General features: G+C 45.1%; 1 protein-coding gene across 1 annotated transcript; it reads right to left on the reverse strand.

The window, feature by feature from the left end:
* zbtb17 (zinc finger and BTB domain containing 17) lies at positions 1-26,643 on the reverse strand. Its single transcript, XM_078558118.1, has 15 exons — positions 26,496-26,643; positions 20,558-20,764; positions 19,306-19,440; positions 18,912-19,085; positions 18,138-18,254; positions 17,055-17,320; positions 16,468-16,610; positions 15,203-15,503; positions 14,634-14,721; positions 7,161-7,277; positions 6,055-6,175; positions 5,679-5,809; positions 4,364-4,588; positions 3,353-3,442; positions 1-1,872 (listed from the first exon to the last, which is right to left on the reverse strand). Exons 2-15 carry the CDS (start codon positions 20,760-20,762, stop codon positions 1,595-1,597), a joined length of 2,391 nt encoding a protein of 796 aa, XP_078414244.1. The 5' UTR covers positions 20,763-20,764; positions 26,496-26,643; the 3' UTR covers positions 1-1,594.
* Between the last annotated feature and the right edge of the window lie 43 nt (positions 26,644-26,686).

Consider the following 26,686-nt stretch of genomic DNA (forward strand, 5'->3'; position numbering starts at 1 on the left):
AACCCTGCACCATGATTTATATTCCTGCTTTGTTCAGAATTCACTGTGGGAATTCAATGAAGCATCAAAGTCTTTCCACTTCATAGTCAATGTTCAAACCAAGAAACATTACAGAGACACTGGGTATACAGCAGAAATGACCCTCTGAAATTGAGGCAACCTCAAACACTGAAATCTAATGATGTTCCCATAAATTCTGATAAATAAGTAACGGTTTGAGAGCCCAAGTGTTGGAAAGGTGAGAGAATTTTAGCCAGTGTGAAAACCACAATGATTGATAGCAACAGATGGAAAAAAAATTAAAGATGGCAGTTCATCTGTGCAACCAATCATGTGGCTTAGAAAGGACAGGTCTCTTAAAGGGACAGGCAGTTAACATTCCAAATATATAAACCCCAATGCTGACTAAAAATGTTGACATTGGAGCACAGTTTGAAACGTACCGTAAAAGTAGTTGTTCCAGTTTCAGTGACTCAGAACTGGTTTGGAGTTTGATGGTCGGGAAAGGTGGGTGGCAGCGAGGGGTTCCCCTGAGTCGATAACAAGTTTTGCTCTCGCACTTAACAACCCACTGGAAGCCAATACCAGGTGGTGTCAACTTCCAGTTCCAGAACTGGCTCCAGATTCAGAGCAGCAAAGATTTTGTTTTGAAGGTCACATCAGAACTTACTTAAACTGCAAGATTCAAACATCACCAATGCAGCTCTGACAACTGGCCAGTGATAATTGTTTGAGAGTCGTGTCTATCTTTACGTTAATAAGTTATGCCAATGGCACATCTGCATTGCAGAGTATGGATCCAATCATTGAAGTGCTTTAGGATGATTTTGAACAGCTTTGCTTCTGGGTCATGCCTTTAACAATTGGCAATTGAAGATGATGCCCATTGTGTGTTCTCCACATTTTCTTTATTCTTAAAATGGGCCATCAGTTGGGCTGTCCCACAGTACAGAACCACTTCTTGTCCTACGCACATATGTGGCTGAGCCTGAGAACAGTGCACAATCTGTGCAGCAACAAGGGGACTGGCGTTCAGGTGGGGTTAGCACTCATAGAACACAATGTACCCTCACCTAGTATTAATCACAATACGTTAGACTGATCCCATGTAGTGCATAATGTTGACTTCTGCTTCACAATTGTGGGTTCAAACCCAAGGGGGTGCCGAAACTTCAAGTCCCCCCCCACCCCATCAACCCTCATTGAGCTGGACCTAGTGCATTCAATATGAAGAATAATCAGAGATTTTTGCAAAAGGACAATCCTTTCCAGCTGAACAGCAAGTGCTGTCAGTTTCGATCTTCAATCATCCTGAACGTCTTGTTTTATCACAGTCCTCCAGCTGCAAATCTCAGTGTTGTTGCCCATGTTAATTCTGGTTTTATAATGTGATTCTATTTGAGAAATGCACATACAGTCTCTTTACATGTAGTAGCGTAGCAGATAGAGAGTCAGTCTTGCAGCTCTCTATTCTTTAATGAACAAGTCACTGTTGAATGGCTGCATTCAGCATGGTTGATGTAACAGCAGTGCAATTCTGTGTTGTTATGCTACATATCTTGCAGAGTGTACTTGGCTTGCCTGTATCATGCCCTCACTGTGAGGGATTCTGGCAGCTCACAACTTGAGTCTGTTCGGCAACAGCAGGAGGGAGATCTGTCCCATCCCGTGTTCGGAACAAGAGTTCTCCCGGTTGGATGACATGCTCTGTTTGCCAACTGCCATTACTGTATTGCTGGTAAAAGTCTGTATCGGCCTGGAACATGACCAGGGCCTGGGCTGTGTGGATGCGTACATGCTGTGCCAAGCTGTTGGCATCCAGGAACTTCTCCCCACAAGAATCACAGGCATACAGGATGTGTGCATTTGGATCTAAGAAGAGAAAACAGCCGTTAGAGATGCCATTAACCAAGGATGCCAACACTAAATTAAGTAAGTCCAATGGTTGACGTGATCCCCTCATCCTGCAACATTACACATTTATTAATAGTCGTTTGGTAGTACAGAATTGGAATATTGCTAAAAAAGAGGCATGATGTCAAAGCTTTTTGTCTTGCATTCATCAGGACAGAGGCACAAATGCCAAATTTATACCGTTTGACAAAAGGGTGCTGATGGTTGGCAAGTCAATTCTGGCCGAGGCATGGAGAATGCACCTGGGAACTACTGTCCCTCATGTTTTTGGTTAATTCAAAAAGCACAATTCCTGGACATGTTCCTTTTGCCTGTGAAGGGCAAAGCTAAATAGAGGGCTAAAAAAAGGGCTAAGCTAAATAGAAGCTACAAATATATGTAGCTTCTAGCAAGCGTAAGTGAGCCACATTGCAAGCCCAACTAGTCAACTTGCCAACCAATCAGACCCTTTTGTCATGCAGTATACACTGTTGCTCCCTTTGAAATTTGTCATTCTTGCATCTGTCCTGATGAGTGCAAGACAAAATGCTTTAACAGCACGTCTCTTTCTTCAGCAGTACACATTTATTTAATTTCATAACTATACATCATAACAATATAAGCTCTCATTCCAGTTCAATACTGAAGGAGTGCTGCACTGTCAGAGGCGCCATCTTCCAGATGAGACATTAAACCAAGCCTGTCTGTCTCAGGCCATGTAGAAGATCCCATGTCACAGTAGAGTAGGGGAGTTGCCCCGGCTTTCTGGCGAATATTTATCCATCATTCAACATCACCAAAATAGATTCACTAGTCATTATCACAATGCTGTCTGTGGGAGCTTGCTGTGTGCAAAATGGCTGCTGTGTTTTCTACATTGCAACAGCGACTACACTTCAAAAGTACTTAATTGTTGGTAAAGCACTTGGGATGTCCTGAGGTCATGAAAGGCATTATATAAATGCAAGTCTTTTTTATATATGGTGATGTGTTATTTTTCAATCGACCAAGCCAATCTGGATTGGCTGAAGGACAGCAACAGGGACCTGAGTGATGGAAGGGAGCATTCCAGTCTCAGAGATTCCTCAAAATGGGCAACTTATTTTGGGAACTCTTTAAATGAACAGAACACATGAGAGGAACAGTGGGACATAGAAGAGTTACAAGAGGATATAGAGGGGACTGGAGAGAACAATAGGACATGAAGCAGACAATATGGGAAATGGATATAAAGAGACTGGGATACAAAGGAGATGCAATGGAAGATGAACACAAATACAGACAAGACAAAGTGGAGAGCAGAGGAATATAAAGGAGACAAAATGAAGAACATACTGAGTCAGGTTGGGAGGTTGTGTTGTTTACTTAGAACATGATCTCAGTGTTAAGGAAGTTTCAACACTGAGGCTCCAGTAGTAAACTTCATATCACCTTTCATGATGGTCAATGTGATCCTTACCTGCTTCCTGAACCTGTTCCACCGCCTTTGTAATCTCCGCTTTCAGGACCTCAGTCTCATCTGCAGTCACTGCTGTTGCCACAGGAACCACTAAAAAGTCATAAAGCAGCAATCAAAACAAAGCTAACAGTTAACACTGTGAATACAAAGCCAACAGTACGACCGAATCTCATAAAGCCCATCACTGATGGAAATACAGTAACCGAATTGCTCCCACAAACAGCAATATAATAATGGGCAAACACAAATGTCAGAACACGCATGACTGCAGCTAGAACATATATCTGGCTGGTGATATTTGCACCCACATGACTCAACCATGTTGACCCTTGGTTTGGATCAGTTTTCATTTAATGTTGGCTCTGGATTTACCAGCCATGTTGGATACAATAAAATGATTCATCGCTTCAGTGTAAAGCCACAATTTGCTTGACAGTTCAAGTCACCCTTTGACATTTAGTTTGCATTGTTTCAAAGGAACATTTATGCAGGTGCATGCATACACTACAGATGTCAGCTGTGGCTCAGTTGGTAACACACTTGTCCCTGCGTCACAAGGTTGTGGGTTCAAATCCCACTCCAGAGATGTGGGCATGAAAATCTAGGCTGACACTCCAGTGCAATATAGAGGGAGTGCTGCACTTTTGGAGGTGCTGTCTTTCAGATGAGATGTTAAACCTTGCTTTCCAACTTGGACGGGAAAGATCCCATGGCACTATTTCCAAGAAGAGCAGGGAAGTTCTCCTCTGTGCCCTGACCAATATTTATCCCTCCAATCAACATCATAAAAAACAGATTATCTGGTCATTATTGTATTGCTGTTTGCGGGAGCAGTTCGGTTACTGTGTTACCTACATTACAACAGTGACTACACTTCAAAAAGTACTTCAATGGCTCCAAGGCACATTCGGGCATCCTGAGGTCATGAAAGGCCTTATACAAATTCAAATTTTTCTTTTCTTTTTCTGTGCTCTGCGCATGACTGGTGGTCATAGTAATAGCAGTGCTCACCTGTCAGCTGGGTCACTGCAGTAGCAGCCAGTGCCTCAGTTGCTAAGGTAACCATGGTGTCTGTTGTAACAGTGACAATATTCCTTTCTTCTTCTTCATCCTCATCTTTAGTTTTGAGTTTTTTAAGGCTGGTCTTTCCCTGATGGACAGTTTTAACGTGTGATCGCAGATTGTCAACGCGGTTAAAGCCCCGTCCGCATGTGTCACAGAGATAGGGCTTTTCACCTGTGCAGGGAGTGAAAGGTTATTAGAATCAGCATTAAACACTTAATAAATTCAGCAGGCTGCAGATTATACTCAACATACCTTAACCAGCCATTGGATTATTTAACCAGGCCCAAGATCATACCTGACACACTTTAACTAGGCCTCAGAATATCCTCAGCAAGCATTAACAAGGCCCCAGATTATATTCACCAGACTTTAACCAGATTATACCCAATATGCATTAGCCAGGCACCAGATTACACCTGACATTTTTTAACCAGATCCCAGATTATACCTGACACACTTAAACCAGGCCCCAGATTATACCCAATATGCATTAACCAGGCCTTGGATTATACTCAATACACCATGAACAAGCTTCAAATTATACATGACATTCATCAACCAGACTCCAGATTATACCTCAGCCAGGCTCCAGAAAATAAAATAATGTTTTGCCAACTGTAGTTAACCAGAATCCAGTCTATACATTTAAGGGTCACACCTCAATGGAGTTTCCTCCAGTTCCAGAAATGAAACAATCGGTCTCAAATCCAACTATAGTGGGTGAGTCAGGTACATGATTTATGTCATGGAACCAGAGCGGAGTTACAGGTTGACTGAATTGATTTTTCTATTAATTGATTCTCTGGATTTGGGGGATGCTGACATTTACTTATTGCCAGCATCTTGGTGCCCTGATTACATTGAATCAACCACAAAACGTAAGCCTGGAATCACATGAAGGCATGACTAGGTAGGGCTTCGACCCCTTTCACTTAAGCACATTAGGGAACCAGTTGGATTTTTGCAATAATTGACAGCTTTCGCGATTTATTTTTCTCCCGATGCTGGTGCTATCAACCCCTAGGCAGCTAGTCCACTACCAGAACCACTAAACCCAGTCTAGTTGATTGCTGTGAATCTATATTTCATATGCAATGCATTATCTTAGTATTAATATTGGAAATAGAAATTCTAACAGCACCAATGATTTAAAGAGGAATCTTCTATGTAGCATACAAGTTCCCTGGAAGATCTCAATGATTAAAATCTGCCAGTCCTGAGGACAGACAGGCAGAGATCAGTGGAAGCCGCCACTGCTCACCGGTGTGGATGATGACGTGTTTGGCGAGGTCACCGGCATTGACGAATGCCTTGTTACAGATATGACACTGGTGTGGTCGAATGTTGTCATGGTGTCGAATGTGATTGGCCAACTGACTGGACTGGGTAAACCTGAGGGAAGAGAAAGACTCAATGAACAGAGTGAGCATAATTTCATAAAAAACCCTCAGAACTGGTCACCTCTGTACAACTCGTTGTACAGGTTACCTCAATGTAGCTCCTCACCCTGGAACTGGTCACCACCACATAAACCCTGCCAGTCCTTGGTTCATCTTGGATCTTTCCCCAAGTTTCCAAACGTCACAATTGTAGTCCAAACAGATAATTATTTACACTGGCCGACCTCTGTTACTGACCTTTTCCCACAGCGATCACAGACGTATGGTTTCTCCCCCGTGTGTTGCCGGATATGAGCAATTAGAGAGCTCGCCTGAGTGAAGCTTTTTCCACATATGATGCAGATACAAGGCTTCTCACCTGCAAAACACCTCATTTAATGTAGCCAAGAAATCACAGGGGAAGGCAATGGAAAACTCTGATATATATTATTCCAATATCAGTGTTGGAACAATTCAAAAACTCAGCCATTCCCCCAGTTTACAACTTTTTTCTCCTTCTACCCCATGCCCCCCCCCCAGTAAGCCACCAATTTTCTACCCTCCTCTCCAGGAAGTGCCAGTTCTTCCTGAGTGGCACAGACCCTCACCCTCACATGAGTTGAGATTGAGCGCCAAGAGGTTATGGCAAACGCGGATGGCACCCAAGCCAATCCTGACCCTGTCTTTGCCACGATGTTCACAGGGGCGATTTCTGGCAGGGATCACGTGGCAAGAGATCAGGGGAAGAGATGTGACTGATTTATCCCCTCCCTGGGGCACTGAGCCCAATACAGCATCTCAGCCACCACTCCAGCCAAATCTGGGGATTGAATCTGCGACCTTTGCGGACCTGGGTGCAGCCATGCGCGTGCTGTCTCTAATTACTGTGCAAACATTGCAGCATTGCTAAAGTGTTCCTGTGGTTTAGGGTGGGGTGGGAAACAGTTTAAAAGAAAAACAAGAATAAAGAATCCCTACCTGGCACTTGGTAAATGAAGATCCAGAACTGGCTGCACTGGTCACGGGGAAAAAAAACAGACACGGAGACCTGACATAACCACAAAGGAATGTTCCCTGTGCCCCCAGGGAAGAGCAGCCTTGAGTATCACTACATCTACACTCTAATTGGCATTGCAGCTTCACCTATGTCCCACAAGGTGCTGTTATGATAATTAACAATTAACAGTCAGCTTTTGAGGCCTCTGTCAACAAGGGGCACCATTATCGGACAATACAATTCCCACAATAACGTCAAACTTGATTTGAAACCTATTTTCTTTTTTTGGAGGTGCTGACCTTGTGAGCACAGGGGGATTCTTTCTGACTAGCAGTGCTCCTCAAGTGCAGATATTTCAGACTGTTACCTGTATGGATGCGCACGTGACGTTGCAATGCTCCAGGATCGGAAAATGCTCGCTGACAATGGGGGCAGACATACGGCTTCTCCCCACTGTGGATCCTCAGGTGACGTTTAAGGTTTCCTGTAAAGTAGATAAATTGGGATTAGCGCCAGGATCAGGTGAACAGAATTTGAATAATCTAAAGTGATCTGCAGGACAAATAGAATCCAGGCCCAGAGAGGGGCACAGTACAGCTCGCAGACACAGAGAGGGGCACAGTACAGCTCGCAGGCCCAGAGAGGGGCACAGTACAGCTCACAGCCCCAGAGAAAGGCACAGTACAGCTCGCAGACACAGAGAGGGGCACAGTACAGCTCACAGTCCCAGAGAGGGGCACAGTACAGCTCGCAGACACAGAGAGAGGCACAGTACAGCTCGCAGACACAGAGAGAGGCACAGTACAGCTCGTAGACACAGAGAGAGGCACAGTACAGCTCACAGACACAGAGAGGGGCACAGTACAGCTCGTAGACACAGAGAGAGGCACAGTACAGCTCACAGACACAGAGAGGGGCACGTACAGCTCGTAGACACAGAGAGAGGCACAGTACAGCTCGCAGACACAGAGAGGGGCACAGTACAGCTCGCAGACACAGAGAGGGGCACAGTACAGCTCGTAGACACAGAGAGGGGCACAGTACAGCTCGCAGGCCCAGAAAGGGGCACAGTACAGCTCGCAGGCCCAGAGAGGGGCACAGTACAGCTCGCAGGCCCAGAGAGAGGCACAGTACAGCTCGCAGACACAGAGAGGGGCACAGTACAGCTCGCAGACACAGAGAGAGGCACAGTACAGCTCACAGACACAGAGAGAGGCACAGTACAGCTCACAGACACAGAGAGAGGCACAGTACAGCTCACAGACCCAGAGAGAGGCACAGTACAGCTCGCAGACACAGAGAGAGGCACAGTACAGCTCACAGACCCAGAGAGAGGCACAGTACAGCTCACAGACCCAGAGAGAGACACAGTACAGCTCACAGACCCAGAGAGAGGCACAGTACAGCTCGCAGACACAGAGAGAGGCACAGTACAGCTCGCAGACACAGAGAGAGGCACAGTACAGCTCGCAGACACAGAGAGAGGCTCGGTGCAGCTCGCACATCCAGAGAGGGGCACAGTAGAGCTTGCACATCCGGAAAGGGGCACCGCACAGCTCACAGACACAGAGAGAGGCACCGCACAGCTCAAAGCCCCAGACAGCGAAGAAAGGAAAAATCCCACAAACAGCATTTATAATCATAATCTGTTTAAATTGGCTGGGGGGATAAATATTGCCCAGGACACCAGGAGATCACTCCTGATCCTCTTCGAATAGTGTCAGGCTCTTTTACATCCGCCTGAGTGTGCTGCCAGGGCCTTGGCTTAATGTCTCATCCAAAAAATTACCTCTTTGAAAGTGCAGCGCTGACTCAGCACTACAGTGAAGTATCAGCCTAGATTAGGTGCTTAAATATCTCTTTTTTATTCATTCCTGGGATGTGGGCTTTGCTGACAAGACCAGCATTTATTGCCCATCCATAATTGCCCTTGAGAAGGTGGTGGTGAGCTGCCTTCTTTGAACCGCTGCAGTCCATGTGGAGTAGGTACACCCACAGTGCTGTTAGGGAGGGAGTCCCAGGATTTTTACCCAGCGACAGTGAAGTAACGAGGATATAGTTCCAAGTCATGATGGTGAGTGGCTTGGAGGAGAACTTGCAGGTGGTGCTGTTCCCATGTGTCTGTTGCTCTTTTCCTTCTAGCTGGTAGTGGTCGTGGGTTTGGAAGGTGCTGTCGAAGGAGGCTTGGTGAGTTCCTGCAGTGTATTTTGTAGATGGTAGACACTGCTGCCATTATGCATCGGTGGTGGAGGGAGACAATGTTCGTGGATGGGGTGCCAATCAAGCGGGCCGCTTTGCCCTGGATGGTGTCACGTTTCTTGAGTGTTGTGGAAGCTGTACTTATCCAGGCAAGTGGGGAGTATTCCATCACGCTCCTGACTTGTGCTTTGTAGATGGTGAAGAGACTCTGGGGAGTCAGGAGGTGAGTTTCTCGTCGCAGGATTCCTAGCCTCTGCCCTGCTCTTGTAGCCACAGTATTTATATGACTTGTCCAGTTCAGTTTCTGGTCAATGGTAACCCCCAGGATGTTAACAGTGGAGGATTCAGCGATGGTAATGCCATTGAACGTGATTGGGTGATGGTTAGATTCTCCCTTGCTGGAGATGGTCATTGCCTGGAACTTGTGTGGCACGAGTGTTACTTGCCACTTGTCAACTCTAGCTTAGATATTGTCCAAGGTCTTGCTGCATTTGACATGGGCTGCTTCAGTGTCTCAGTGACTGAGGAGCTGCAAATGATGCTGGACATTGTGCAATCATCAGCAAACAACCCCACTTCAGACCTTAGGATGGGAGGAAGGTCATTGATGAAGCAACTCAAGATGGTTGGGCCGAGGACACTACCCTGAGGAACTCTTGCAGTGATGTCCTGGAACTGAGATGATTGACTCCAATAACTACCATCATCTTCCTTTGTGCTAGGTATGACTCCAACCAGCAGAAAGTTTTCCCCCTGATTCCCACTGATTCCAGTTTTGCTAGGGCTCCTTGATGCCATAGTCGGTCAAATGCTGCCTTGATGTCAAGGGCAGTCACTCTCACCTCACCTCTGGAGTTTAGCTCTTTTGTCCATGTTTGAACCAAGGCTGTAACGAGGTCAGGAGCTGAGCGGCCATAGCGGAACAAAAACTGAGTGTCAGTGAGCAGGTTATTGCTAAGCAAATGTTGCTTGATAGCATTATTGATGACCCCTTGCATTACTTTACTGATGATCAAGGGTAGACTGATGAGGTGGTAATTGACCGGGTTGGATTTGTCCTGCTTTTTGTATGCAGGACATACCTGGGCAATTTTCCACATTGCTGGGTAGGGACCAGTGTTGCTGCTGCACTGGAACAGCTTGGCTAGGGACGCGGCAAGTTCTGGAGCACAAGTCATCAGTACTATTGCTGGAATATTGTCAGGGCCCATAGACTTTGCAGTAACCAGTGTCTTCGGCTGTTTCTTGATATTACACGGAGTCAAACGAATTGGCTGAAGACTGGCATCTGTGATGCTGAGGACCTCCGGAGGAGGCAGAGATGGATCATCCACTCGGCACTTCTGGCTGAAGATTGTTGCAAATGCTTCAGCCTTATCTTTTGTACTGATATGCTGGGCTCATCCATCATTTAAAATGGGGATATTTGTAGAGCGTCCTCCTCCAGTGAGCTGTTTAATTGTCCACCACCATTCATAACTGGATGTTGCAGGACTGCAGAGCTTAGATTTCATCTGTTGGTTGTGGGATTGCTTAGCTCTGTCTATTGTATGCTGCTTACGGTGTTTGGCACACAAGTAGTCTTGAATTGTAGCTTCACCAGGTTGATTCCTCATTTTTTGGAATGCCTAGTGCTGCTCCTGGCATGTCCTCCTGCACTCTTCATTGAACCAGGGTTGATCCCCTGGCTTGGTAGCAATGGTAGAGTGGGGTATATTCTGGGCCATGATGTCACAGATTGTGGTTGAGTACAATTCTACTACTGATGATGGCCCACAATGCCTTATGGTTGCTGTGATGACTGTCACTTTAAGATCAGTTCAAATGAGTAGGGGTCACGTGATTTGTTCAACCAATGTGTGGCTAGCGCAGGGGAATAAATTCCAGGGAGGGGTTTCCTAGGAAAAAATGGCTGTAAGAGGAGCTGGCTGGATATAAGCAGACACGGAAGCTCTTGTGTAAATAAAGTTGATTTTGTCTGACTAAGAAGCCTCCCACAGCGTGTTTCTACATTTGGTGACGAGGATGGGATCTGAACCCACGTGTACAAAGCACAATAGATAGCCTACTACAGGGGTTGCCACAGGTTGTGGTATAGCTCGATGATATACTCATCATGGAGGCCAAACATCTGGCAAATTTAGAAGAGGAGTTAAAAAGATTTCAGGAGGCTGGAGTTTGCCTCAAGAAAGAAAAGTGTACTTTTCAAGGCAGGGAGGTGACTTACCTGAGGCACAGGACCAATGCTCAAGGGCTACACCCTGTTGAGGAGAAAATCAGAGCCATAAAAGAAGCACCTTCCCCCATGAACATGTCCGAACTTAAATCGTTTTTAGGAATAGTCAATTATTATGAGCAGTTTTTTGCCAAATCTATCCACTGTGCTGGCCCCCTTATACACCCTACTTAAGAAGCACCAGCGCTGGTTTTGGGGAATTCCTCAGGAAACGGCTTTCAACAAGGTGAAGCAATTGCTGCAGTCTTTGAGCCTACTTGTACACTTCAACCCTTCGAGGAACTAATACTGACGTGTGACATCTCTCCGTATGGCATTGGGGCAGTGTTGTCCCATGAAATGGCTGACGGCTCGGAAAGGCCGATAGGATATGTGTCAAGAACTCTATCTGTAGCTGAAAGAGGCTATTCACAAATCGAAAAAGAGGGTCTATCAATAGTTTTTGGCGTCAAAAAGTTCCATCAATATTTACATGGGAGGCACTTTACTATTGTTTCAGACCACAGATGCTGTTGGGCCTTGTTAAGGAGAACAAGGCTATTCCACCAATGGCCTCTGCGAGGATTCAGAGGTGGGCATTGATCCCGGCTACATATGAATACACCTTCAAGCACAGACCAGGGGTACATATTGTGAATGAGGATGCCCTGAGTCGCTTGCCCTCGAGAGAAAGTATTACACATACACCTATTCCTCAAGAAATTGTTTTGGCCTTAAACTTTTTGGATACACTACCAGTCTGTACAAAACAAATCAAAACTTGGATCAGTCGGGATCCACTATCTGGAGTACAAGATTAAAATCCTTATGGGTTGGGGAAATGAGGCAGTTTTAGAGGACATGTAACCCTACTCCATCTGTAAACACGAACTTAGTTGTCAAGATGGATTGTGCTATGGGAAGCACGAGTGATCATTCCTGTGCCAGGCCAGAAGCTACTCCTGATGGAACTACACAGTGGCTACCCTGGTATCTCGAAAATGAAAAAGTTAGGCAGGAGTTATGTATGGTGGCTCGGAATCAACACCAATATTGATAAGGCAGCAAAACCTGCCAGCCATAGCTCCAATACACCCTTGGGAATGAAATGGGCATCCATGGGTCCACATTCATGTCGATTATGCAGGACCATTTACGGGTACGATGTTTCTCCTCGTAATTGATGCACACTCTAAGTAGGTAGAAATTTTTGAGGTGAAAACACCGACATCAATGGCGACCATCGAAAAGCTGGGGCACTGTTTTGCACCTCATGGTTTGCCTGACGCGCTCGTGTCCGATAATGGGGCAGTGTTCACGAGTGCGGAGTTGCAAAACGTCACCGCTCTCAATGGTATAAAACACACAAAGGCAGCACCCTACCACCCAGCATTGAACGGCTTAGCTGAGAGATCCATCCAAACTTTTAAGTCTGGCATGAAAAACTACCAGGTGGATCTTGAGCAACAAGACTCTCACATTTTCTGCTGAGTTACCGTACCAAACCACACACAACGACAGGGGTTCCTCCTGCTGAACTGTTAATGAAACGTCGTCTCAGGACAAGGTTAAGTCTTGTGTTTCCAAATTTGCAGGGGAGGGTAGAATCAAGTCAGCGCAACCAGAAGACAAGTCATGATTCTCACAGTAGAGCTAGGAAGTTCTCGACTAACGAAAATGCGTACGTGACAAACTTTGTTGCAGCCCTAGGTGGATTCCTGGAAGGGTGGTCTCTGAGACCGGACCTCTTTCATATCAAGTAAGGATAGGGGGACGGATCGTTCAGAAGCACGTTGACCATTTGAAGGGTACAGAGGCACTCTCGCAGTCAGTGTTACCAGCGGGTGTTGGTGAACCTGTGTACACCAAAGATTCTGGTCGACCTGTAATAAACATCAAGGACATCCCTGTGGAAGTTAATGATAATGAATTGTCTGTACCAAATGTGGCTGCGAGCCCAGGGTGGCTGGAACAGAGGACTACCAGGGAGCAGGAGGCGAACTGTCCCTGTGCATGCAAAAGGAGGAGCTCCGAGCAGGGGGGGAGCAGAGCCCGCAGGCCCACTCAAAAGGGTCAGGAATGAGCAGGAGCTGGTGGTCCTCCAGGAGGTATCTGTTAGTACAATTCTGGAAAATGTCGATCCAGTAGAAGCCTCACAACCTGTTGAACTATGCCACATGCGCAAATTCAAAAACCACCCCAATGACTTAATTTCTAACTATGGGGTTTATTGTATGCATTGTGTAATTGAAGTCCGGGCTAACGACATATGTAATTATTTCTAGGATTCAGAAAATTCTTGGTTCAATTGTATAAAGCAATTGTTAACTGAAAAGATGTACAAAGGAGTTAAGAGGGGAGGGATGTGATGACTGTCACTTTAAGATCAGTTCAACTGAGTAGGAGGGTCACGTGATTTGTTCAACCAATGTGTGGCTAGCGCAGGGGAATAAATTCTAGTGAGGGGGTTTCCTAGGATGTATGAGGGGCTGGCTGGATACAAGCAGCCACAGAAGTTCTTGTGTAAATAAGTTTGTTTTGTTTGATTAACAAGCCTCCCAGAGCATGTTTCTACAGTTGTCCAGTCTTCAGTTGCTAGATCTGTTTGAAATCTATCCCATTTAGCACTGTGATAGTGCCACAGAACGCAACGGAGGGTATCCTCAATATAAACACGGGACTCTGTCTCCACGGGGGGTTGTGGCAGCAGCGGGGCAGGTGCAATACGTGGTAATCAGCAGGAGGTTTCCTTGCCCATGTTTGACCTGATGCCATGAAACTTCATGGGGTCTGGAGGCAACATTTAGGACTCCCAGGGCAATTCCTTCCTGACTGTATACCACTGTACTGCCACCTCTGCTGGGTCTGTCCTTCCGGTAGCACAGGACATAGCCATGGATGGTGATGTCTGGAACACAGTCACTTCACGGAATCATACCTTACAGACAATGTCAGGCTATTGCTTGACCGGTCTATGAGACAGCTCTCCCAATTTTGGCACTAGTCCCCAGATGTAGTAAGGAGAACTTTGCAGGTTCAACAGAGCTGAGTTTGCCGTTGTCATTTCTAGTGCCTCGATCAATGCCAGGTGTTGCGTCCGGTTCCATTCCTTTTAGACTTTTTATCGGTTTGCTACAACTAAGTGGTTTGCTAGGCCATTTCAAGTGAGACTTGAGGCTTGACTCAAGAAGGGAGAATGCTACTACTGAATGGGAGCTTTAGCCAGTTTTCTACTCTCCAACCCAGGAACACGAAAGTCAATTTGCAACCCCACCCTTCTCATTCTGGCTACAAATGGAGCCTAACATCTTTCTTGATCACTTGACTATTTACTGCTATAACTGGTCAAAACATTGAGGAACTCCCAGTATTTTATTACACATTTCACAATGTCAGTGTACAGGTCACAGTGAGCCCAGGTCTCACCTGAAGTGGTGAACTGCTTCCCGCATTCCCTGCACTTCAAGGGTCCATCCACGATGTGAATCTTCAGGTGGGCTTTCAAGTTCCCCAGCTGTAAAAGTGACAATAAACCTCATTACCAGCCCATGCTGTATTTTGATTTTCACAGCACGCATTGGTGATCAGGATCCAGAACAAGCCACCTAAAAACTCAACAAGTGCGATTGATGACAACACCCCTGTTCTAAAGCCTTCTTGCCATATAGAAACTGAATAAGGTGGCTCCCTGTTGGCACAGTGTGCTGATACTGAAGCAGGCCTAGATCCCGGTCACCAGGTGATCCTGGTGAATCCTGGTTAAAATAATCAGTCAGGGTTCTCACTCCCAATTGTGGCCCAGTGACTCTGGGTGAAAGAAACATTGGTGCACACATATCACAGAATCTCCTGTGATGCCCCTCATAGGCCAATAGTCTGCAGACACTCACTGACTAGATTTCTACACTGGCCAAATACCACAGGTTGACAGGGGCTATAGGAACTGTATCTTAACAAGGACACATATCTACTCATAGGAGGGGGAAGAATCCTACCTGATTAAAACGTTTCTCGCAGTGCGGACACTTGTGAACCTTGTCAGCATCGTGCATTTCCAGGTGCCGCATTTTGGCAGTGGGGTCGGAGAACGATCTCTCGCAGTAGTCGCACTGGTAGGGTTTCTCACCACTGTGAACCAGTTGGTGGCGTTTCAGATTGCCAGAGGTGGTGAACGTCTTCCTGCAGTCGTCGCACGTGTACTTGGCCTCACCTGTGTGTCGCTTCTTATGCAAGTTCAGCAAACTGATCAGCCGGTAGCTCTTACCACATTCCTCACAGGCGTGAGGTTTAACAGGGCTGTGGGAAAAGCACATGCAGTTAGCACAGGACTCCAGCCACAGGCTGCACATAACACGGTCACAGGCTCTTGACTTCTTAGGCAATTGTATTTAGTCATTAACAATTTAATTGTTGTCACTGGAGTTTAATCAGTGTCCTGTTGCAAATGCATCCAAAAATTGCATCCTAATTTATTCCTTGAAATTGTTTCCAGCCCTTAGTGAGCGGTAATCTACCAGGTGTTATGCAGCTGAAAATGTTTCCTCCAAACACAATGCAGGTTTGGAATGCAAAATCTAGAACTGGGCTCCATCATGCCCTTGCCAGCTCCAGTTTTGACTTTTGAAATACCTTCTTGGTGGCTTCTGTAGCTCCACTTTCCATTAGCTCCAACTTCATCCAAAACTTGACCACCTAAATTCTATCCCATGACATGTGGCACACACCTCATTCTGATCCTCGCCAACTCTTACTGGCTCCCTGGTCCTCAGCACATCAGTTTCAGAATTCTCACCTTCAAATGCCTCAGGCCAGCTCTGATTCCTTTCCTATTTACCCTATATCCGTGTCCCCGGGTTACCAACACCCTGCCACTGAAAAAATAAACTATTTCCGCTAGTTGAATAGTCTAGGACAAGGAGGCATTGCCCAAACTTTAGAGCCAGATATTTCGGGAGTGAAATTAAGAAACGCTTCTACACAAAGGGCAGTAAATTTTGGAATCCTCTTCTGTAAACAACAATTGATGCCAGATTAATTATATATTTTAAATCTGAGATCGATAGATTTTTGTTGTTCAAAAGTATTAAGGAATAAGGGGCAAAGGTGGGTACATGGAGTTAAGCTGCAAATCAGCCATGATCTCACTGAATGACGGAACAGGCTTGAGGGGCTAAATGGCCTCCTCCTGTTCCTATCAACTAACAACAACTGGGTCGGTACATCTCAGGAATTATTCCCATTGATTGTGTTTCTTCCATACCTGTGTGTTTTCTCATGTGCTTTGCAGGCAGCAGGGTCGGAGAATGCTTTATTGCACTCCCTGCAGGTGAACGGCTTCTCTCCTGTGTGGATGCGTACGTGCCGCTTGTAGTTTCCCGTGTGTGTAAACTCCTTACCACAGTCCTATAAACAACCAGACACAGATGGGTTAACAAGGTTGTAATAATGAGAGCCTTGGTGGGGAGGCAGGGGGCCCCCGTGGCCTCTCTGCAGATATGTGCATGTCAGGTGAGCACATGAACAGCCTTGGATACAGTGCTCACCCTGGTCAAATAGAGTGCCAATGCCCAGGGGGCAATCATGCAAAGAATGACCACTTGTTTCAGATGCAGAAAAGTAACCATCAACAACAAGACTGTGAGCAGGAGATTCAGCATCTTCAGCAGACTTGTGGTGGTTGAGGGGAAAGAGGAGTGGGTGGAAACAAAACAAGTTAATTAACTGGCATGTGCTGTCCATGAAGTGGCAACAACATTCCCATGTTAAGGGGCAGGAATGGTGAAACATATTCTAACGGTGGGGAAGAACCCAAGCTGTGCAAGTAAGCTCGTCGCAGTGTACCATTACCTTGCACTTGTGTGTTATTGATCCATAAGGACGGGATTCTGTGCGGTCGATGTATGGTCCAAAGCGGCGACGTCTGGTATCGTGGGCACCATCCTGATCCTCCAATGTTGCATCCGACTCTGAGGCACCATCTAGCTTCTCACTGAGCTCAGAATGTGTCTGACTGTCTCCTTGACTATGGGCCATCACATCCCCATTCTCTTTTATCTCAGTGTCATCATCATTTTCCACTTTATCTGCTTCCCTGAACTCATCTTCTGCTGTCTCTGTGGAAAGGAACAAAACCAGGAGGCACATTATCCCAAATGGGGTAACCTTATCAGTCTACAGTAGCAGTTAATACTCTTTCAAAATGATTGATTATAAGCTGCCCGGATGCTTAATGCTTTTACTCAGTACCGTACTGAACTGTACAGTCACAGGTTCCATCCCTGGTTTGTGTCGAGTTAGCTGAGCTTGGCTAGGGCAGCAATAAGGGCACCATTGGCCTCCGTTGCCTTTGGGCAGGAAAAGGAAAAATTAGGTTCTCGCTCCTGATCTCCAGTCAGTGACTCCTGTTGGAAGGTGTGTATGTTTATATGCTGGGCAAGGAGAGAATCAGACTTTAACACCACCTACAGTTAGATATCCTGCCAACACTCACCATTTAGGCTTTCATATAAAGAATGGCCAGTTAGATGAGGTACCTATGGAACTGTAAGCCAGGAAGAAGCATCAAGGAGAGAAAGAGAGGTATTGCTAGGGGATAAAACAGAAAAGTAAAATTGACATCTCTTCCTTGCACTGGCTCACTGTTCATCTCACACTTTCTCACTCTCAAAAATTGAAACCTACTCGTGGCAGGTTGTTGGGTAAGCATGGCGGCCATTGAATATCTTATTGGTTGGTAATAATCTAATATTGGCAACCAATAAGAGGCTCTCACTGAATAGTCAGAGCTCAAATTTATCATGTTCACCTGATTACCACAAACCAATGAGAGCTTATGGACAAAAGGGCACATTTTAAAAATAAATAAATGACACCGTGCCCATCCAAAAAGGTTACAATCCAACTGATAGCATTACAGACTGAAGACAATACCTTCATCAGGATTTTCTGAAGTATTGCAGTCTTGGGTTTCACTTGAAGTACTTTTCCTGGCAGGAAGGTGTCGGCGTTTACCATATATATTTGAGACGGCATCTTTTACTGTGTCCCCTGTTGATAAACATAACCAGAGAAAAGTCACAGAGACAGCAGTATATATGGACACAGCTTGACATTGATCTATGAGGACACCAAATCAGAACTATATCCTGTCCTTAACTGATGCCATATGCAGCGACTTTCACTAGGACTGACTAGATTGTGATCAGGGTTAGGAAACCCACTGGTGTTTTTTTCCCAACCTAACTTGAGCTTTTGAAACAAAATTCCCGCACGCAAACACACCCTCAACAAGGTGATAAATCAGTTGGGAGTGCAGAGAGACTGCGTATTGGAATGGGGAGAAGCAAACTGTGTAGATTTTGACAGCAGATCATAATTTATTCAAGCTGCAAATTTTATATTCATTTCTAATATGATGGAGATTCAAAACAGCTGCTTTTTACCCTGTTTTAGTTTTTTTTGTCTCAGGTGAGTCAGACACACATCCCAAAGCCAGTTAATTCATGAACCTCAACAGCTTGAAGACTCCAGCATATGCAGCAGAACATTACTGATTCAGCCTGGATCAGTTTTGCAGATGCTCTTGAACTTTGACCACTAAATTCCACCCACAGCCTTCAACTACCTGGTGTCAAAAATTCATGGCAGCATGAATTCATGATAAATGTATGAGCATGGTGCCCCATGGAGAGGACACCAACTGACCAGGCTTGTAATCTTTGTCTTCATCATCTTCAAACTCCATTGTTGTGTCATCATCTTCTGATTCCACTGCTGCTTCCTCCCTCACTTCTTCAGCTGGGTTCTTCTTTTCTTTTTCAGGACAATCTGTGACCGGTTCTTTCTCCTGCTTTCCATCACTGCTCTGCGTCTCTAGCCCTGTTTGTGAGGCAGGATTGGAGTAGTTAGACGGAGACACTGTATAAAACTACAAATTATTTCTACTCGCTCTCTGAATAGTTTTAAGAATTTGTACAGGAAGAAAGAACAGGATAGGGGTTTAAAATGCCTCTGACCTTTTTGTCTCTTTCATACATACCACGAGCCGAAGGAAAAGGCTCCTCTTTGACGATAGCCAGGGATGGTGTGTAGGACTTACCTTCAATGAAAGTGGTACAGGTGCTGACAATGTCGTGCATCTGAAGAAAGCCAGCCACTGCATGTACGTCAAAAACATTCACCGAAGTCAGGTTCAGCTTGGCTGTGTACATGAATTCTAACACCTGGCCGAGACCTATGAGAAAGGATCTCAGATCACTGCACGCTATTACCACTTAGGAGTTCAGTCCACCCCTGGTAGCACGTGATTATACCCCGGCTAACCAGTCATCAAGCCACATTAATTTCAAACGTTTCAATCTATTTCTCAGTGAGTCTCAAATACAAGCTAGATATTTCACCTCATCTAACCAAGCAAAGCTATTGAGGCTGTGCTTCAGATTGTTTTGTACTTTTGAACAATCCAACCAGAAGGCTGCCCAGCTCATCAACATAAACTTTTCTTGCATCATGTCACTGCTAGCACAGTTCATAAATACAATCTCAAGTTAGATATTTTCCCTCCCTTCCCCTCCTGGATTGGGAACAAGTCCAAGTGTGCCAGCTTCCTTCATCCAAGTGATCACTCTTCATATATACCAGCTTTTATTGCCCATCCCTAATTGCCCTTGTTCAGAGGGCATTTAAGAGCCACACGTCGGCCAGACAGCAGATTCCCTTCCCTAAAGGACATTAGTGAACCAGATCGGTTTTTATGACAATCAGCAATGGTTTTGAGGTCATCATCAGACTTTTAATTCAAGATTTTTACTGGATTCAAATTTCACAATTTGCCGTGCATTACCCTGGGTCTCTGGAATACTAGTCCAGTGACAATACCACTATGCCACCGCACTCCTAATGCAGTACTGAGAGAATGCGGTATTTTGGATGAGACATTCAGCTGAGGCCCTGTCAGCCTTCTCAGGTGGATATGAAAATATCCTATGTCACTACTCGAAGAAGAGCAGAAGGGTATTTCTGATGTCTTGGTCAATACTTATCCCTGAACCAACAACAAAGATATGCCATATGGTAATTTATTTCCTTTCTATTTATGGGGCCTTTCTGTATGAACAGGCCTTTTCTAGCCTGTGGAGCTCAGCCTCACACTGAGTGCATATACCCAGAGAACCATAACAACCTTCTGAAAATAGAACAGGGGAAATTAAATAGACCCCTGGTTCAGAATGTTCGACGTGAATTACAGCATCAGGCTGTTGGTGATATTGGCTTTAATCCATGCTGGCCCTAATGGCTTTACATCTCCTCTGCACTGTGAGCATGTGCCCCCGCATCTGCCAGATTCTCACCTGCTGCATTGCTGATGTCCAGGTGCACCACATCTTTCTGGTCCAGGAACAAAGTCCTGAAATACTCGCTGCACGCGGCCAGCACTGCCTTGTGTGCCTTAAAGTCGATGCCATCCACGACAAAGGTGCAGTCGCAGAGCAGCCCGAGGTGCCTCTGTTGATTCAATTGCTCCAGAACCTGGTGACTGTGCTGTGGAAAATCCATCCCTGGGCGAGGAGAAAAAAAAGATCAGCTGGAGTCACAATACAAGTTTTGTTGAACTGCATGACATCTGGGCTGTGCCATCACCTTGGTTATTTAGTGTTCTGGTTTCTAACAGATCATAGGAAATGTCACAGTTTTGACAATACTAGAAATTTCTACATCAATTCAGGCTACTAAGGTTGGTTCATGACACTCGCATTTGGCTACCTAGTTGACTTGCAGCAAATGAATTAATTTTCTGACAGAAAATATTGAGCTGACCAAGATTCATATCTATAAACAAAGGGATATTTGGGATTTTTTCAATGGATGGACTGAAGATTATATATAAACGATTGGCAGGTTTCACTGCATTTTAAAGTTGAAAGGGTCCCACAGAATAAAACATTCCTAATTCTGCATTAAATTGGCTTTCTCACTCAGAGAGGCCACTGAATGAGCGATGTAAGAAATGGATTGTCTTCTAAGGTTGGGGCCAAAGAAAGCTTTACCCTGCATTTATCCCTTGCTAACCTGTAACTGCTTGGTGGGACACTATAGAGAGCTTTACATTGTAGCTAATGATCCTATACCTGAACTTAAGTGCTTGATGCCGATATTGGTGTCCAAAATGGAAAATATTCTATTCCTCAGCAACACCCCATGCTTTGAAAAGTCACAGCACCAAAAAAAGCTTAACAATTACAAACCTGCAGCTCTGTTTCTTCACATGTAATGCCAGAGCATTTTACCTGCTCACTAAGGATCTGTATATAGGAACTGTGATTGGCATTTGTAACAGAGTTATACTCCTCTTAAGCCAGCACACAATGAGTCAATGCTATTCGGGTGATGGGAAGGAGGAGGAGAGAGAAAGTGGGGACCCGAGTCAATTGGTGCTGCTGCTTTCTAAATGGGCTTGCTTCTCAATGGACAGCTCAACTCTGCGAGTATATTGGTCAGAGGCAGCCCCTCCCAATAAAGGTACATGGCCACCCTGGGGAAATGAAAGCTGATAAGGCTGGGGTTATCCCATGACTGAAGGTTTGCCAACAACAGAAAAAAGGATCCTGAGATTATACTCTTTCTGTGCTGTGGAAACCAATGACTTGCATTTACATATCACCTTTCACAACCCTGGGACAACCTAATGAGCTTTACAGCCAATTAAGTACTTAGAAAATGTTCTGATATAGGAAATATAGCAGCTAATATGCACACAGCAAAATCCCACAAATAGCGATAAGATAATAGCGATGTTGGTTGAGGAATAAATATTGACCAGGACACTGGAAAGAATTGCCCTGGTCTTCTTCGAACAGTACGATGGAACCTTTTATGTCCATCCGAGAAGGCAGACAGGGCCTTGGTTTAATGTCTCACCTGAAAGACAACACCTCTGACAGTGCAGCACTCCCTCAGTACTGTACTTAAATGTCAGCCTAGATTTTTGTGCTCAAATCTCTGGAATGGAACTTGAACCCGCAACCTCCTGACACAGAGGCAAGAGTGCTACCATTGATCCATAAGCAGTCATACTGGCTTTTTCCATAAAAGAAGTCTGAGATTTCGCTGTTCCTTTCCGAAGGATGGATCTCTGTTTTTACCTTACAGGAAAGGTGTAAAATGGTCAATTACTGTTCCCTTAACCAGAACCTTCTTACAAGTAAAGTTTACATGGCCCCTCATGACTGTAGATATATTGTCTGGAAAGCCTGGCTGAAGGGTTTCCTGACTACCCCAATCGCACGTGACAGAAATACGACCACTCTAGAACTTTGAAGCGAGCGCAAATATCTGAAGAGCCAGTGATATCTATTTCCATGTCACAATTCACCAAGTACATAGCAGGGGATCCACAGAGACACGGTAATCAATCAAGCTATTGCGAGCAGCTTGGCCTGCCCTTTGCTTTTCATTTGTAGGTGTTCAATATCGCTGGAGAAAATTGAGCACCGGCCTCCTTGATCAAAAAGACAGCCATTGTTGCAAATTTTTGGGTCCGCCCCAGATATTCTCTCATTTTCAGTATCACCTGTCGCTCCCATAAAAAGACCTAATGTGCTCAATGATCTGGAATGCACCTTTACATTTCAATATCTAATTATACAATAAAATGAGGCAGTTGTAACTGTAAGATATAAGATATATGTACTGGATCCTGTGATCTCACACCACACCCCATATCTATTACACCTGTCTTCCGGCAGGCCGACTACAAAAACACATAACTGAAAAGAATATCCGAAACACAATCAGATTTATCTATTTCCATCACTGCAGAACAGTAAAAATAAGAAATTATGCAAGATTTGCCTTTAATATGAGCCTCCATTCACTTTACTGGTTGGTATCACAAAGCTGTGAAGAGGACACAAAGCGGTTGCACAGAGATATGGACAGGTTAAGTGAGTAAGCAACAAGGTGGCAGATTGAGTATAATGTGTGGAAGTGTGAGGTTATTCACTTTGGTCATAAGGATAGAATATAGATCCAACTAGGTGCAGGTCAATGGGACTAGTGGAATAATATTTCGGCACAGACTAGAAGGGCCGAGTGGCCTGTTTTCTGTGCTGTAGTGTTCTATGGTTCTATAGAACAACCCTCTTATCCCAGGGAGCAATCTAGTGAACCTTCACTCTACCACCTCCAATGCAAGCATATTCTTCCTTAAAAATGGAGTCCAAAGCTGCACACACTCTGGTCTCACCAAAGCCCTGTACAATTGTAGGTAGACTTTTTTATTCTTGTACTGCGATCTCCTTGCAATAAAGGCCAACATGCCATTTGTATTCCTGATTGCTTGCTGTACCTGCATGCCAACTTCCTGTGTTCCTTGTAAATGTTGACATTCAGAGAGTGTACTCATACTAGAACCACCAACTCACTTTGGAGTTGCCCTTCTGAAACTGGTGAATATGACTATTTAAGGTGCACGTGCCCACACCGTTCCAGATGCAGCTCCATCCACAAGGACGATCTAATGAACCTGAAAACCATTAAGGAATCTCACTGACATCAATGGCTCTCAGGGTTAACACCAAGCATATCAAATATTTGAGGACTGTGGAATAATATCTCTCATCAGGAATGTAAAGTACAAGTGACACCTTCATTAGTGATCAGAGCAAATTGTCAGATTTAGGGACAACCGTGATTTTCAAAAGGTTTCAACCAAATAATATCCGTGAGGAAACTGGAAATGAAGGGAAAGCCAAATCATGAATTTTATCTGGAATGTTTGCACTGGCTACAAGATCCATGCAAGAATAGATGGCAACTGAAGCTTTCTCTAATTCAACAATAGGCATAGCTGTCCACTGTCAATCATCCTAATTGATGTCTTCAGGATATATTTGGAGTGTATGCTGCAAATGTTTCTGATGATATTGCCATACTCCTTTTCTTAGATATGTTCATGGATTCAACTGAAGTTTTAACCAGCATCTTAATCAATGGTCTAATCAGTGGGATTTGGTGGTAGTGTGAGTGTCATACTACAGCTTTGCACAGCAGAAGTGGGAATTTCAGACACTGATTGGTAGATACAAGAGTATCTGTTTCTACTATTGACTCATATCGGGATCTGATGTCAACTTCAACCTAAACAAAGCTCTTATAACACTCAGGAATAACAATGAATGCTTGGAATAGTCGCTTTCCAGTGTTAAAACTTTTCACAATACTGACCAGGGCCTTGAAGTAGATGGTGCTGTTTTAAGTAGCCTGTTTCAAGTTTCTAAAATATTAAAATCACACTAAAAATTCATTTCCCATTTGCTTTTGTAAGTCAATATAGGTCTGATATTATAGAGATTTTCAATGAGTTTTCATCAGCAACAAACATCATAGCTTGAGCCTCTGTCCCACTCTAGTTCAGACCTTGGCAAAAAGCAGAATCCCCTACTTTTTAAAAATTCTTTCATGCGATGTGGCTAGCCCAGCATTTATTGCCCATCGCTAGTTACCCTTCAGAAGGTGGTGGTGAGCTGCCTTCTTGAACAGCTACAGTCCATGCAGTTTATGTATACCCACAGTGCTGTAGGAAGTTCCAGGATTGTGACCCAGTGACAGTGAAGGAATGGCAATATTGTTCAAAGTCGGGATGATTTGTGACTTGGAGGGGAACTTGCAAGTGGTGGTGTTCCATGCGCCTGGTGCCCTTGTCCTTCTTGTGGGTTTGGAAGGTGCTGTTGAAGGAGGCTTGGTGAGTTGCTGCAGTGCACCCTATAGATGGTACACACTACTGCCACTGTGCATCAGTGAGGGAGTGAATGTTGAAGTTGGTGGATGGGCTGCCAATCAACCAGGCTGCTGAGTTACTCACCACAGAACTGCCAGCCTCTGACCTGCTCTTGTAGCCACAACATTTATATGGCTAGTCCAGTTCAGTTTCTGGTCAATGCCAACACTCAAGATGTGGATAGTGGTAGATTAAGTGATAGTAATGCCATTGAATGTCAAGGGGAGACAGTTGGATTCTCTCTTGTTGAAAATGGTTATTGCTTGGCACTTGCATGTAACTTTCCACTTATCTGACCAAACCTGAATGTTGGCCAGGTCTTGCTGCATATGGATATAGACTGCTTCAGTGTCTGAGGAGTCACGAATGGTACTGGACATTGTACAATCATCAGCAAACATCTCCACTTCTGACCTTATGGTGGAGGGAAGGTCATTGATGAAGCAGCTGAAGATAGTTGGGCCTAGGACAATACCCTGAGGAACACTTGTAGTGATGTCCTGGGACTGGGATGATTGATCTCCAACAACCACAACCTACTGTTGACAATAGGACATTTTATCTCAATACCAAACACTAATCTGCAGTCCAGGAAAACTGTTGTGGCCAAGAACATCTTCGCTTGTCTATTCTCTGTTGTGGACTCTGATGGACAAAGTTTTTCCTCATTACGTTTCATGTCATGTTGGAGATGGCAGTTTATTGAGTCATAGAGTTATGTAGCACAGAAACAGGCCCTTCAGCCCATCGTGTCCATGCCGGCCTTCAAGCACCTATCTCCGCCGATGCTGCCAGACCTGCTGAGTTTTTCCAGGTAATTCTATTTTTGTTATCTATTCTAATCCCAGTTTCTTCTGAACCACTCCTAATTAAACATTCAAGATTTGTTATCACAATACTGATGGTCCTGAATTTAGCAGATCAAAGATCAGCATCTTCAAATGTTTTGCTTCCTCTCCTCGTCTGCCTGTTATTACCCCTCTCCCTCCACATGCATGTCTATTAATTACATCTATCATTCTCTCTCCCCTCGTGTTTAATTGTCCCTATGTTCTGGTATCTCCCTGTAGATGACCCTTCTCTCTGTCCCTGCTCGCCCCACCCTCGTGCCTGTCTGTTTACCGAACTTTATCTAAATATTTCCCTATTTATTGACACTCTGCCCTGGCATTTCCTTATTCGTTGCCCCCACCCCTGGTATCTCTCTGATTATTGATCATCTGCTCTTTCGTTCCTGCAGAGATAACCTGGTAACCCTCCATTATTACCCCTCTGTTTATTGGCCGTCTATCAATTGATCAGTGTATTGGCGTCTCTGGGCTCCATTAACCCTCTCTGTATCTATTGATCCATGCATTGTTTGAGCGCGCCTGGCGGACCCTGCCTCATCTCCATGATGGCGGCGGGAGGCGAGTCCGCGGCCTCCTTCTACTCCTCTGCCTCAGAGCGCCCTTTCCTCCAGTCACTTTCTCAGGCGCGCTGCCATTTCCCCACTCCAGTCTAAACCTCACCTTTCTCGCCCCACGGGCTGTTGCTGGGTCCCGGCTCGATTTCCCCGCCCTTTCTTGGGCCTGCTATCGAGGTTTGTCGCGCTCGCCGTGCTGCTGCTTCGGGCTAGCTGGGCCCTGCCGCCGCCGCCATCTTTTCACTCTCAGATCGATTGCTATAGCCGGGGCTTCCCGCAGCCACCAGGGCGCATGCG

This window comes from Cetorhinus maximus, chromosome 15 (assembly GCF_964194155.1).
Source record: "Cetorhinus maximus chromosome 15, sCetMax3.hap1.1, whole genome shotgun sequence".
Classification (NCBI taxonomy): domain Eukaryota; kingdom Metazoa; phylum Chordata; class Chondrichthyes; order Lamniformes; family Cetorhinidae; genus Cetorhinus; species Cetorhinus maximus.

Coding starts and splice junctions, on each gene's coding strand:
- zbtb17 (XM_078558118.1), bottom strand. CDS start 20,762: ATGGATTTTCCACAGCACAGTCACCAGGTTCTGGAGCAATTGAATCAA. Junction 19,441..20,557: donor GGACATCAGCAATGCAGCAG/GTGAGAATCTGG, acceptor CCTTTCTCATAG/GTCTCGGCCAGGTGTTAGAA. Junction 17,321..18,137: donor TTCAGAAAATCCTGATGAAG/GTATTGTCTTCA, acceptor TCCTTTCCACAG/AGACAGCAGAAGATGAGTTC.